Source organism: Chlorocebus sabaeus, chromosome 8, assembly GCF_047675955.1.
Source record: "Chlorocebus sabaeus isolate Y175 chromosome 8, mChlSab1.0.hap1, whole genome shotgun sequence".
NCBI lineage: Eukaryota > Metazoa > Chordata > Mammalia > Primates > Cercopithecidae > Chlorocebus > Chlorocebus sabaeus.
In genome coordinates this window covers 94829748-94844443 of record NC_132911.1, presented here as the reverse complement: position 1 = coordinate 94844443, position 14696 = coordinate 94829748, and the positions used below count along the sequence as shown (strand labels likewise).

The window sequence follows — 14696 nt, the reverse complement described above, 5'->3', positions numbered from 1 at the left end:
ACCATAAGGTCTTTTATGACCCAGCTTCAAAAGTCAAATATAATGTCATTTCTGCCATGCTCTATTGGTCAAAGGAGTTACAAATCACCCAGATTCAAGGGACAAAGACTTTACCTCTCAATGGGAGGAGTGCCAAAGAAGTTATGGCTATTTTGTAAAACCACCATAATAAGCTATGTCATAACCATAGAATGAAACGAAAACTCTGTATACAGTTATGGAAAGATACACTGTAAAATGAAAAAAATGAGATGAGGAATAGTTTATAAGGCATACTCTCTTGTGTAAGAATGATGGAAGAAATGAGAATATGTATATGTGTATACTACGTGTGCTACACTCAAGGAATACTAAAAGGATACATAATAATAACATAAGTGGAAATCTCTGAAGTAAGACTTGGCGAATGGACATAAGGGTTAGAGTAACAATTCTGAGGATATGCCTTTTTACATGATTTTGATTTTTGAGCCATGCCAATATATTACTAATAAAAATTTAATGTGTAATAAAATACAGTAAACTTTGGCTACATTATATTATTGGTATTTGTGAAGTTTGTCTTGGATTAGTACCTCAAACATGTTAACAAAGTCATTTTTTTAGACTGTGTCCCCACATCTCTGTATAGGTCCTTGCAGTTGCATGGGTTATTTCATCCTGCTTGATTACTCCAGCCTATCAAGATATTAATAGGAAGAATCCTGTTTTGAGATGGAAGATCTATCACGATCTATACACTTTTCCCCAAGACCATACTCATTGCTTCATACACTTATTAGCCATTTATAGTCTTTTCCAAATGAGATCATTTTTTTTTTTTTTGAGACTGAGTCTTACTCTGTCACCCAGGCTGGAGTGCAATGGTGTGAATGAGATCTACTTTTTACTTCCTATAGGTAGATGAGTAGGAAAGGAATTCTTAAAATTATAACATTCAAATTCTACACATTTGCTGAGGCTCCTTTCTTTCATGCAGTCTTTTCTAATTTCTGTTGCTGGAATATGTATGTTCCCAAAACAATACCTTACATTTGCACTATATATCTGTTGTGTGTGTGTGTGTGTGTGTGTGTGTGTGTGTTTGAGACAGAGTCTTGCTCTGTTGCCCAGGCTGGAGTGCAGTGGCGCGATCTCGGCTCACTGCAAGCTCTGTCTCCCGGGTTCACGCCATTCTCCTGCCTCAGCCTCCCAAGTAGCTGGGACTACAGGCCCCTGCCACCATGCCCAGCTAATTTTTTGTATTTTTAGTAGAGATGGGGTTTCACTGTGTTAGCCAGGATGGTCTCAATCTCCTGACCTTGTGATCCACCTGCCTCAGCCTCCCAAAGCACTTGCACTACATATCTTAATACTTATCTATGCACATGATCCCATAGGGAGAGACAAAGAGGGAGATAGGATTCCTGTCTCATCAGGGAGCTCTACTATAGTCCCTTGCCTATGAATTTTACATTTAGGCACTTAACAAATACTGATTGTATGAATGAATGATAACCTAAGAAAATAGGGAAGGATGTCATGATGGTGATGATAAAGTCACTTAGGACTGAAAGTTTTACAGGATGCTGGAGGAATGTGGGAACAAAAGACAGAAGTGATCCAGCAGAGCATGTGGTCAGATCTTTTTCCTCATTAGAAACATCCACGTGACAAAGGGAAGAACTCCATGGCTGTAACCCCTGCTTGCTACAGTGGGGGTACCATTTTAATGGTTTAATTCCTAGACTTCTTTAGTAGTTTTTTTTTTTCTTCTTCTCTTTTGAGACAGAGTCTCGCTCTGTAGCCCAGGCTGGAGGGAGTGCAATGGCAGGATCTTGGCTCACTGTAACTTCCGCCTCCCAGGTTCAGTCGATTCTCCTGCCTCAGCCTCCCGAGTAGCTAAGATTATAGGCATGCACCACCACTCCTGGTTAATTTTTGTATTTTTAGCCGAGACAGGGTTTCATCACGTTGGCCAATCTGGTCTCGAACTGCTGACCTCGTGATCTGTCCACCTCGGCCTTCCAAAGTGCTGGGATTACAGGCATGAGCCACTGCGCCCAGCCGTAATTTCTATATTTTTAAAATAAAATTCCATTAATCCACAGGCTACAGATAAACAGTAGAATTTAAGGGATTTATTCACTAGATATCTCTCAACACCTACCTAAAAAGATAAATATTGATTCTAAAGATTCTTGACTTTCTCTGGCATTAGAGCTCATACAGTTTTTTTTTTTTTTTTTTTTTTTTTTTTTTTTTTTTTTTGAGACTGAGTCTTACTCTGTTGCCCAGGCTGGAGTGCAATGGTGTGAATGAGATCTACTTTTTACTTCCTATAAGAGATGTGATAAGGCCACTCATACAGTGGCCTTATCACATCTCTTCAGTTAGAAGCAGCAGTCAAATTTAGATAATAAGTAAGTGGAATGAAGATGTGATAGGTATCACCATGCTTGCACTTTAACGAGTTTGCATTTTAACAGATTTCAGAGATTTCACCAATCTCTGAAATCTCCCCAGGGATGTGGTGTTGCTTTTGGTATCAGTTCCAGGGACTGCCACTTGGCCATTCCTATATTAACCTATGGGCCAGGGAACAAAATTGGCAGTTTTACTGGTTGCTAAGAGTATTTGTTCCAATAGTATATTCAGAACTAATAAAATAACTTCAGAGTGGATCCCCATGTCTACTGGGACCACTGTGAGTTGGATCTGGGCTAAGACATCATCTATCACTTGATAGCTGCTTTGAGTCCCTCTGGAATTAGCACTGTTTAACCACCAGTTTCTAGTAATTGCTGAACCATCTGGATATTTTGTTTTCCCCAGTACACAGTCTTGTAAATAGCCTCAGGTCTCTGTGCAGAAAGTTTGAAGGAAGATTTATAGTGCATGCTGAACCCACTTTTGTTGGAAACTGGTTGAAAGATTGTGACTCTTTCTTGTGGCTACCAAAGTTGGGTTGCTGGTTAAAATACCTAGAGTTTTTTCTAAGATATACAACCAAGCAACATTTTTGCAGGTAACCCATCCATTTCAATTCTAGGCTAATTTCAATTAGCCACTGCCAAAAGTCCTGTGGCTTAAAATATTGTAATATCCACTACTTCTTTTTTGCAATAAATGCACCCAACTGTATTCAGTGTTTAATTGCTGCTATTTGGCCTGATACTCCAGGATTTCATCATCCCCATTGAAATCAGGCAGCACATCTCAATGGGGTCATCTCATAGTGTAATGTCTGGTCTGCATTGGAGAGAAACCACAGCAGGATGCATGTGTTCCTCTAAATAAGTATTTATTAATGCCTTAGTGAAGGGAGTATGCTCTGGCCCTTCTCAGGGGATGTAGTGAGGTATGAATATTCAGGTTTCATATGGTAAGTCCACTTCAACATTCCTAACTCCATATGCCTTTGATTGCGTTTTCTGCATTATGCTAGGGATATTCTAGCATCTCAGCCTCTTTAAATGTAAGACCAAGTCTCATCAACCAATTAAGTAAATGCTTAAAGCTACTTCTAGCTTTAAAACAAACACTGAATCCAGAAAATCTCGCTCAATTCATTGTTGTATTTTATTCTCTGTGGTTTAACACCCTTAGGACCCACTTCATAAGTACTCTCCAGGTTTCTGGAAATACATATTATCAAAATGTTGCAATTATTTTATGTAGAAGCTGCCTCCTACTGAATTAGACTTTGTATTTGCCCTTCTGAAACATGTTGAGATTTGACCTTAGTTATGGATCTTGAGACAACAAGGGGCTTGAGGGTGGATTTTAAGAATGGCCATCCCTTTGTAAGACAACTGCCTCAGGCAAGGGCATTACAGAGTTTTCCAACAAGGGAAGGCACAAGAGGGAAAGATATTTTCCACTTGCAGTGGAGGTTCAGAGTGACTCAGGAGTTTAAGATTTTCAGCTCTGTTTGGGTACAATCAGATGGTCTCATTCCAAGTTTTAGAGTTCCACTTCTTTGCAATCAATGCCCCAACTTTCAATGAGAAACTTGATAAGGCTGTGGATTTACCTGGTAAGGCTGAGGAATTACTTGATGTTATAATTTTGTAATTTGCAAAATTAATATTTCTGTTTGACTTCCAGCAATAAATTCTTTGTTTATTAGAAAAAGTGATACTTTTAAGGCTAAGATAGACATTCTCTGGTTCTCTAACCATGACTTGAGCTGAGAATTTAAAGACCAGAGCTTCTCATTTTCTGTCTGTAGAGGCCCAGTGCATTCATAAAGATCCATCCACATCATAGTCCATACAATTATTATTACTACCATAATGCTCAAGTGAAGGAGCCGCAAACAATCAACTACAGGGGATAATCTGATTCATCAGGATGGCACCGTGTGTCACAGATTACTACTACCATCCCAATTCCCATTGGTAAGGAGTTTGGTGTAACATTTAAGCTCAAGTTCACCAAACCACTTATCCAGTTCTATCTTTGAGGAATTGTTTCCTGAGATCACTTCTGATATGAATTTCTGTATCAGTCAGGATTGGTCACAAGATAGAAACCACACAATGGAGTTTAATATAAAGAATCATTAACAAAGTATAAAGTTACTAACTAGGTAACTGTAAGGTAAACATATTGCCCTAAGGTATCAAGGAGGTAACAAGAAGCAACTGCCACTACTAGGGCTGAGGGAACAAAGGGAAGAGATTGAACTTTTTAAAACTTAGTAACCTAGAGGAGGGGTCCTGCAGAACTGAAATATGACTTCTGAAGAAGCACCGGCCAGCTTGTTCTGGTGTCTCTGAACTCTGGAGAAACTGAACTACTTTCTTGGGAAGGAGCACTGGCTATTTGGTGTGGGAGTCTATACAAGGAAACTGGTTCTGGCAAATGTTGAAAACTGTAAACTGGCGTCGGTGTTCCCAGGGGAAAGAACTACCACTGCCAAGGTGAAGTAATACTCCTAGGATGATGTTCAGAGAAACAGCAAGCAGATTGGGAGCAAACAGGTAACAAATAGAAGGAATAAGCCCCTTATTCCTCCTCCAGCCTTGCAGCTTCCCAGTATCACCTCCTATTAAGAGCATAACCTGGAGCGAGCTGACAAAACCAAAATGTGGTTTGCAGAGTTCCAGCTCCAGCATCGCAATAGAGAGTAAAGGTGGATTTGGAACTGAGGGTCAGTAACTTGATAACTAGCACATATATTTTCAACCTGTCTTCAGCCAGATGAGTTTTTCCGAGAATGTCATTGTTCTGGGAGAACTTGAGTCTCCTAACAGTTTTCTTTGGTTTCAAAGATGGGGAGGAGCAGAAAGTGGTCTTCTTTTGCTCTGTATTGAACTGAACTGGAGAGGTTTGACGCTAAAAGCAGCTAACCCATAGTGGCCAAGCTGAGTCTGTCCTTAACCTACATTCTGCACAAAGATACTAGGGAAAATGAATCCTTGCAATGAAAATTAGAGGAGAAAAAAGCCAGGCTTTCCTCAAAGGCTGCCCTTTTATACTTTTCTTGCTTCTCTTATAATTGTAAAATATCTCTCATTTTAAGCTGATGTCATTTTCAATTTTGATATAACATCTTTTTCAAGAGCCTGAAGGGCTACATATAGAGGATGCTAATATAGTAAGTGAATTAAACTGCCAAATATTGTCATTGAGGAGACGTATAAAGGAATAATTGAGATAATAAAGGTCAGAGCAATCCAACAAAACAATTCCAATCTTTAAAATACTGGAGGATGTCTCTGAGAAAAAATGAAATACGGATTAATACACCAGAATGAATTAGCAAGACAGAGGGACTGTTTCGCATAAAATACATAAATTAGGTAAATGTTTGTGATGGGAAATGTAATCTGATCACTTGTGGGTTTACGGAATATAATGCTTCCTTTTGAATGTTTTAGAAAGATCATTATGTATGCCTTGTGATTAATAAACTATCATTCTCTCCCTTTTATGAGTCCATTTTTCTCTGAAGCTTTTATTGTGAAATGATTCTTCTTTTTAAAACATACTCTTAATTCTCACCACCCCAGTTCTTCCTTCTCCTCTTCCTCTTAATTCTCTTTAACCAAGATTTCATTCTCCAGAAATCTACATTATCAGATGTTTGCTTGTTCCTAGAAAAAATCCCCCATTGGTCCTTAAATCCTTTCCCTATATTAAGTCATTATTTATTAAAGGAGACAGCTGTTATTGTGGAGAGATCTCCAGAAGAGGAGTCAGTTTTTGGCTTTGCTGGAAGTTCTGAAAAACCCTTAAAAAGTCAGAATGTCTGGGTTTGTTTTCTTCTTTGTAAAATAAAGAAATTAAACTTCATAATTCCAAAGATTGTTTGAATTTCTAACATTGTTCTATTCTGGAGCTTTGAGGGAGTTTTTTTAGGATTAAGGACTACTGGCCTAACAAATACTGCTCACATGGAGGAAAAAGGCTTTTTAATTTAGGCAAACCCCATGGAAAAAAATGACTTGTTTAGATAACAAGTAAGACTCTTCCAAAATGAGGAATTTTTGTGACTTTCAATATCTAATGATCCCAAGTTCTGAGATTACAGTGAACTTTTTAAATGTAGTACAGAAATTTAAAATAGGTAGAATAGTGGTGATCGGTTGTTTTAAAGTGAAAATATAGGCATGGTGGTGCACTCCTATATTCCTAGCTACTGAGGAAGCAAGCTGAGGAGGAAAGATCACTTAAGCCTAGGAGTTCAAGGCTGTATTGAGCTATGATTATCCTGAAGTGAAAAGAGACAAAATGACTAAATCTAAGTTAATTTAATTATTATAGGTTTAATCTATAATAATCTAATTATTAATTGCTTAAATTAATAATCTTAATCTAATTGTTGTAAGTTTACTAACTGGAATCTCCAGAATTACAAGTCCCACATAAGAGGAGATGGAGCCATGTTTCCTTGAAGTAAAATCTGAGTAATAGGGAAAGGCCAAAAGTACAAGAAATATCTCTGTCTAAATCAGTTGAAGGCTGAAGTAATGGATAGAACATTGAAATGAAAGGCCAGGAAGCACTGTTTATTGTGGCAATTAGGCTGCAGCATCTGTCATTCTATTGATCTGTTGGATTGATTCCATTTATCTGGTGGGCCAGGCCAGTGTCCCCTGACTGCTTCACCTCTCTCAGTGCATTATTTGGAAAGGGTAGTCTTCTATATAAAAGAAGGCCTCATTTTCCATCAATCTGCACTCCCCTGCTAGGACCTTAGCTCCTCTGGAAGGAGAGTAGGGTTAATATATTAGGTTGGTGCAAAAGTAATTGTGGTTTTTGCCATTTGAAAGTCATAGCAAAAACCACAGTTACTTTTGCACCAACCTAATACTTGGTGTTATTTTTCCAAGAGAAATAGATATGTCTAATAAATTTTAATGACTCACTGATGTATTAATTCATTCAACCATTCAATAAACATTTAGTAAGCATCATCATAGACCAGGCATTATGACAAGCACTGGTGAAGTAGCTGTGGACAAACCAGATGTGCCCCTGGCTTTGTGGAGCTTATGGTCTCTCTCATATTAGATTTATAATCCTCACTGGTCGTTCTGTCCATGTCCCTCCACTTCCAAAGCCTCCAAAAGAGTAGATTTGAGCATATTTCTGTCATTGAAGGCGGTTTTTTTTTTTCTTGGCAGATTATGTATTACAAATCTTAGAAGAAAAATTATAGGGTTTTACTGGCTCTAATACCCTTTTAATGACTGTTAAGATCACCCTCTGAAATTTTCTTAGGAGATTTCTTTGAGCAAAGCTGAGGAGTGTATGGGTTTGTGTCCTTTTATGTAGTGTAGCAATTTGTCATCTCCTCCTCTCCCCCAATGCCCTTGTTTTCTTAATAAAACTGTCTTGCATTTAAGTTTCCTTTCTATCGTTCTGTGTAAGACAGAGACCTGGGATTATGAGAGAACTACGTAATGTTACTGTACAACTCAAGGAAAAGGCCAGAGAGGAAGCAATTTTTATTAATAATCCTACTGCAAATAATTATTAAAATAATATTCATTATTATATACCAGGCAGTGTGTCTTGAATTTCTAGTGAGGTACATATTATTTCCCCGAGAATAATGCCTTCTTTATTGAGATCTGACAGAGTAATCTGCAAATTGCAAGACCTTAAGTATATTATTGACTCATTGTTTCTTTAACGTGTTTTTTTCTTCTTGATTAATACATTACAGTTCACTCTGGATCAAGCTCAAATTCTTTTTACGGATTTAAAATTATTTTTATAATTTCAGACATGTACAGCTCCTTTTGAATTTCAGTGTTTGGCAGTGTTCTGTTATAAGCCTCCCAGAAATGTGAGCATATCGTCATTTCAAAGTGGCCTCTTTCAGAGCCTTGGCTGCTGCAGAAATTTGTCTTAGGAATCATTTGAATGAATACCACTTGTTGCTAATCCTTAGCAGTCTGAAAAAAATCCTATATCTTAACCCAAGGATCAGGTGGAAATATGTGTGTTTTAAACGTACCAAAATGTTTTATGCTCTAATTCTTTTTAAAATATCACAAAATTTAGAATCTTATACAGTGGATAGAAAACCTCTATTTCAAAAACAGCTCTTATTATGATTAGCTATTTGATTATATTTTATAGTGTTACAAAAACCTTTTGAGATATCAGTTCTCTTTCGTGATTCCATCATGTATTAGAGTGTGGCCCTTTCTAAATGTCCCAAGACAAAACTTTACGTTGGAAAAGTCTTCTATTCCTTAGTTGAGATGGTTGCAGAAAGGGGTTAGGAGTCCTTTAGAAATCACATTCCAGAGTAGTATATCAGGATTCATTTTCTCAGACTTTTGCCACAAATATACACTTCTGGTAGATACTTGATTTTGAAAGTGGGCCTCCACCCTTTACTCACTCACTGAGTCAACCTTAGGACTCCTGAAAAAACACTGTGTGTGTGTCTTTGTATTATGGGAATTTTCAAACATACCCAAAAGTAGTGTGAAAATATGACCTTCCATGTCATTATATTCATCAGTTACCAACATTTTGCTACTCTTGTTTCATCTTTTTCCCCATTCTTTTTGTGGTTGTTGTTGTTATGGTTTTTGAAGTTTTTAATCCCACATACTACATTTTTTTACTCGTAAACACTTTGGTGCATTTCTTACATTTTTAATGGTAGGTAAATTTTGAGACTAAAAATTATTATATTTACTTTATTTTTGTTTTGTGTCTGAAATTAGCGTGGTTCCCATTTTTGTTTCATGCTGAGAAGTTTAGTTTTCTTAGGTTCATTTTTGTTTCTTCTTGACTTCCTCCAAAACCTTGTTTTATTCTTGTCATAGCCAGCAGTCATTATACTGGTTCCCGTGTAAAGACAGAGCATGACAGCTACATAATTTATATGTATGGATAAGCAATTTTAAAACTTTGCTTTCATCGACCATTTTTATTTCCTGGGAGTCAGATCACTTGTGTAAGATTTTTATTATAGTCATAAATCACCACTGTCCTATTAGAGGCTGTACGAATTTACTAATAGGAATGGAGTGACATTTTGAGTATAGATTAGTAAAAGGAAACTGGGTTATTGGGATAGACCTAGGCAAACATGATTTAGATTTTATCAGAGTTAAGAATTATTTTACTTGATAAGAGTCTCATGGATGTTTATGCTCTAAAAGTAAGATAAATTGGCTAGCTTTGAAAAATAAATAAAAGAACGTGGGAAAATCTTGATTGTTTCTTCTTTACTTTTATTGCTTCTATACTCAAATCAGCCATAGTAATTTCTCTAAGACTCTGATTCAGTGACTAATATCTTTCCAGCGGAGCTCCCACCTCCATATACAGCCATTGCCAGTCCAGATGCCAGTGGTATTCCAGTAATAAACTGCCGTGTGTGCCAATCACTAATCAATTTGGATGGCAAGCTTCACCAGCATGTGGTTAAGTGCACAGTTTGTAATGAAGCTACGGTAAGTGGAGATTTCCATTAGTAAAAATATAAATTGTTATTTGACATTTTATTCCTAAAGGAAGTACTTTAATAATGTTACTTAAAAGTATATGTGGGCTGGATACAAATATGGTAATCTTTTTTCCTGACTTTTCTTCTCTCTGTCTTTCATCATAGAATACCTCCCTGTGTTTAAAGCTAACCCTATTAAGAGAATTTCATGGTGAATTTAAATATAATGCCTTTTGGCTTTTTACTTTCAAAAACTAGACTGAGCATGGCAGTTATGTATAAATACCTTCAATATCTATCCACATCACAACTACATTCATTCTAGTTTTCACTAAAATGAAAATATTGTGTACTAAACTTCATTACAATCATAAACTTTGTCCTATTTATGTGGAAAATTATTTAAAGTTATTTTATGTCTGTAGGATGTCACTATTGGTTTTCTGGGCTTTTGTGATTATGCATTTGTTATTAGCATCTGTGCCAAAGTGTTTACAAATAGTTTGACATTTTATTTAATTTAGTTAATAGTAATTTAGGAATGTTTAAAATATTGAATAACACCTTTCCTTTTTTTAAAATTGAGCTTTGGGGAGCAACTAAATTTTCAGCAATATTTTTATAGTTTCAAGTAATAAACTGGTAAAGCATACACTGGTTTAGATGAAATATATTTATTTAATAGTTAGGCTTTATATATTAAATTTTGATTTCTTAAAATCTGCAATTAAGTATTAATTTTATCTTTGACGTTTTAATTTTTTCTCTTTAGAAAATTCTAAAAAAAAAGTCAGCCAGGGATTATTGTGTCTTGAAGGACCGTAAAACATGAATACTTGACTTTATATGTCTTATAGAAAAATCGTAAAATAAAACCTTAAGTCACAAAAGCAATTGTATTTCATTAGTTTTAATGGAATCCTTTCCTTTTTAAACACAAACAAACTTTGACAATCTGTACTTTGGTTAATTGCTGTGTTTGCATTTTCTTCCCTTATCCAGCCAATCAAAAACCCCCCAACAGGGAAGAAATATGTTAGGTGCCCTTGTAATTGTCTTCTCATTTGTAAGGACACATCTCGGCGAATAGGATGCCCGAGACCCAACTGGTAAGAGATGAAGATTTATTTATTCATTCATTCATTTGTTCATTCAACAAGTATTTACTAAAGGTTCTTCATGTGCCAGGCTTTGTTCTAGAAAGAGTGTTTGTTTTCAAAGTCATTCCAGAATCTAGATTTTTTTTTTTGTTAAAGGAATGATAATCTTAGTTTGAACTTAGTCATAGATATTTGTGGGATATAATATTCTTAAATGAGCAATAAATGTTTTATTCGTGTTATGTAAGTACTTAATGTACTATAATAAATCAGTGACTCATTGAACTTATTTAAAAATAATGAGGTCAGGCCAGTGGTTCATGCCTGTATTCCTGGCAATTTGGAAGACTGAGGTGGGAGGATCAACTGAAGCTGGTAGTTTGAGACCAACTTGAACAACATAGTGAGACCCCATCTCTAGAAAAAATTAGCCAGGTGTGACAGCATGCACCTATATTCCCAGTTATTTGGGAGACTGAGGCAGTAGTATCACTTAGGCTTAGGGATTAAAGCCTGCAGTGAGCTATGATTGTGCCTCTGCACTCCAGCCTGGGCAACAGAGTGAGACCCCATCTGTCTGTCTCTCTCTTTTTTTTTTTCTTTTTTGACACAGTGTCTCAACGGGAAGAATCTCAAAGAGTTGACTCACTGTGACCTCTACCTTCTGCACTATAGCCTTCCCACTATAGCCTCCACTATAGCTGGGACTACAGGCACACACCACCACTCCCAGCTAATTTTTTGTATCTTTTTTGTAGAGACAGGATTTCACCATGTTGCCCGGGCTGTTCTTGAACTCCTGGGTTCAAGTGATCCCAAAGTGCTGGGATTACAGGCATGAGCCACCATGCCTGGCCCATCTCTTAAAAAAAAAAATCAGTTAGTTTACTTTTGATATAATTAATCTTCACCTGCAAGTGTTTTAGTTATTTTTGTGTATCTCACTGTATGTTATACTAATCTCTGCTGAATGTATATGTGCAATAAATTCTGGAATTATTCACCCATGCCCAGTACCATTATGGATGTACCCAGATACAAGTATATAGAGGCCTTACCTGGGTTTTTTTTTTTTTTCTGTGATCTCTCTGGCTTTTTGACCATTACATGAATCATGTACAGCCCTATCCAATGATAGACTAGAGAATAGAAATGAAAGGAGGATCCTGTTTGCTTTCTTTTCATCTCTGATTAAATAGGCATCAAGGAATATCACACTGCTCAGAGAAATTTGGTTGTAACCTAGCCCTTTGGTGCCTTCCTGGCACACAGATTTTTGTTGATGTAGAATATTTTTAACTTAGTCAGTCTTCTACCAAACTCAAGTTGGCTTCCTAGATAGGGAAGGGTAACAACTGTTTTCTGATTTGAACTTATAAAAACTTGGAAATGGCAGTTAAATGGTTGCCATTGATTAGGACCAATGCTATAATATATTGTTCTGTCCCAAGTACAGAAAGACTCATATTTTGCTTTTGAAAAACTGACTATTGCTACTGTGTGTAGTTTTGTCTCCAGCTTGAGATTTAATTCACTTAATTTATAAAACAAGTATAACACATTTCATATTTCTGGCCTTATGTTGCAGGTTTTGCTCTCAATCCATTTGTGGGATAGTGAAGTTGTTTCCTTTCTCTTTTCATAGTAGACGGATAATTAACCTTGGCCCAGTAATGCTTATTTCTGAAGAACAACCAGCTCAACCTGCATTGCCAATCCAACCAGAAGGTACAAGGGTCGTGTGTGGGCACTGTGGAAACACATTCCTGGTAAGTCACTGGACATTTGTTATTAATCTGTAAATATAGGTCATGATCTTACAGATTAGACCACTGGTCATAGTCTTACAGTTTTGTCCAAATGCAAATTAATCAAAATATTAAAATAGAGCCTTATTTAGGCAGACAATCAGAAGTGCAGCTAGGATATAGAGCATCTTCTGTGAACTAGATAAAAGGTACGTGCTCTGATAGGTCCAGTTGCAAAAAGGATCTTCTCTATGTAGGCCAATGAGAAATTGTGCCCAGGCTTAGTTCCATGAGCATCTTGGCTTGGTGAGCAGCTGAGTCTTAGCTCTGCTCTCACCTGCTCAGCAGAGGTCAAAGTGCACAGTCTTATGCAGTACATTTGCTTCATGGCTTCTAGATTCAGGAAAAATTAAATCATAATTTATCAAAAATTTTCTGACTTTTTAAAATTATTCTTGGAGCAAAGGGAGTTAACACTGTTACCCATAATTAGGTAAAGCCATTAGATAAAGAATAAGAAAGTATAAGTAATTTGATATGAGCAAAAGTTATAGAAGTTCTGTTTTACTACTTCTAACTTAAACTTAGTTTGATTTTTTTAAAGTTAAATTCATAATTAACTTACCCTGTCAGGAAGGATAAGAACAGGTTTTCTTTTATTGTTCAGCCCATATAGGAGACAAAAGATTTTCTTTAGAACTTGAATATGAAAAATATTTATCAGAGTATACACATGGGAGTCTATAAACAAAAACTCTTGTCACTAAGACATGAATGGGCTTAAGAAAATATAAGTGATTTGCTTTTTATTTGTAATTTTACTTTTATTAAAGAACTTTATGTATATAGTTCTAAATGTCAAATGGGACTGCAGTCTTCTCATTTAGCTGACCCCCAGTTACTGTTCCTAAAATGCTTTCAACTCTTTCAGCTGCTTTATTGATAGTCACTTCTATGTGTTTATTTTTTAATTTTTATTTATTTATTTATTTATTTATTTATTTATTTATTGAGATGAAGTCTCACTCTGTTGCCCAGGCTGGAGTACCGTGGTGTGATCTCAGCTCACTGCAACCCTTGCCTCCCGGGTTCAAGTGATTCTCCTGCCACAGCCTCCCAAGTAGCTGGGACTACAGGTGCACACCACCACACCCGGCTACTTTTTGTATTTTTAGTAGAGATGGGGTTACACAAGGTTGGCCAGACTTGTATGTGTTTAAATTGCTTGCTTATCCTTTTTCTATTTGATTAAGCAATTTTAGACATTACCCACTAACTAGTAAACTGCAAGATGAGAACTTAGCACTCATACTGCCCTCCCACTCATATTCCTTTCCTTGCTTTCATACTCCCAAATTGCAACATTTTGTTTAATTAATACTTAGTGCTTACAATTTTTATGATTAGGTAAATTATGTTCACAGATGAACCAAGCAATATGGTACATTTTTCTTGTGTATGGATTTTAACATTTCTTTGGACTTATAAATAATTGCCCCCTCCTTTGGATTTAATTTTCTATGTGTAAATCATTCATTCTTCTCATATTCTTGTATAGAACTATAAAATACCTATTATTATAATTAAATGCTGCATCAAGGAATCTATTATTTAGGCTTCCTGCTACATAGTTGTCATCCTTCCCTTCACCATCATCAGGAAAATTCCTTTTACCACCTTCCTGTGTTGGATCCCATGCCATCCTCACAGTTTTGGTTTATTCCTTCATTTTGGTGGAGCACATCTACTCTGCTTTCTGAGACAAGATGCAGGGAAATATATTTAAACTCTTTTTTATCTTAAGTAGTTTTTAATGTGATCTTACATTCACTTTATAATTTGTATAGATATGCAATTCTAGGTTGCCATTTGTCACCTTTCAGAAACTTAAAGTCTTTGTTCCATTGTTAAATGAGAAGATCAACTGCTATTGTCATACCT

At 36.3% G+C, this 14696-nt stretch overlaps 1 protein-coding gene across 13 annotated transcripts in view; it reads left to right on the top strand.

Moving 5' to 3' along the window:
• The window catches only part of PIP4P2 (phosphatidylinositol-4,5-bisphosphate 4-phosphatase 2), an 80518-nt gene that overhangs the window by 43227 nt on the left and 22595 nt on the right, over positions 1 to 14696 (top strand). For 11 of the 13 annotated variants that reach the window (XM_073018196.1, XM_073018193.1, XM_073018195.1 and 8 more), the window contains 3 exons: positions 9766 to 9914; positions 10910 to 11016; positions 12653 to 12776. In XM_073018196.1, the coding sequence (XP_072874297.1) occupies positions 9766 to 9914; positions 10910 to 11016; positions 12653 to 12776 (380 nt within the window). Of the gene's footprint in view, positions 1 to 9765; positions 9915 to 10909; positions 11017 to 12652; positions 12777 to 14696 lie in introns of those variants that run through there. The other 2 variants (XR_012093726.1, XR_012093725.1) reach the window with 2 other exon arrangements.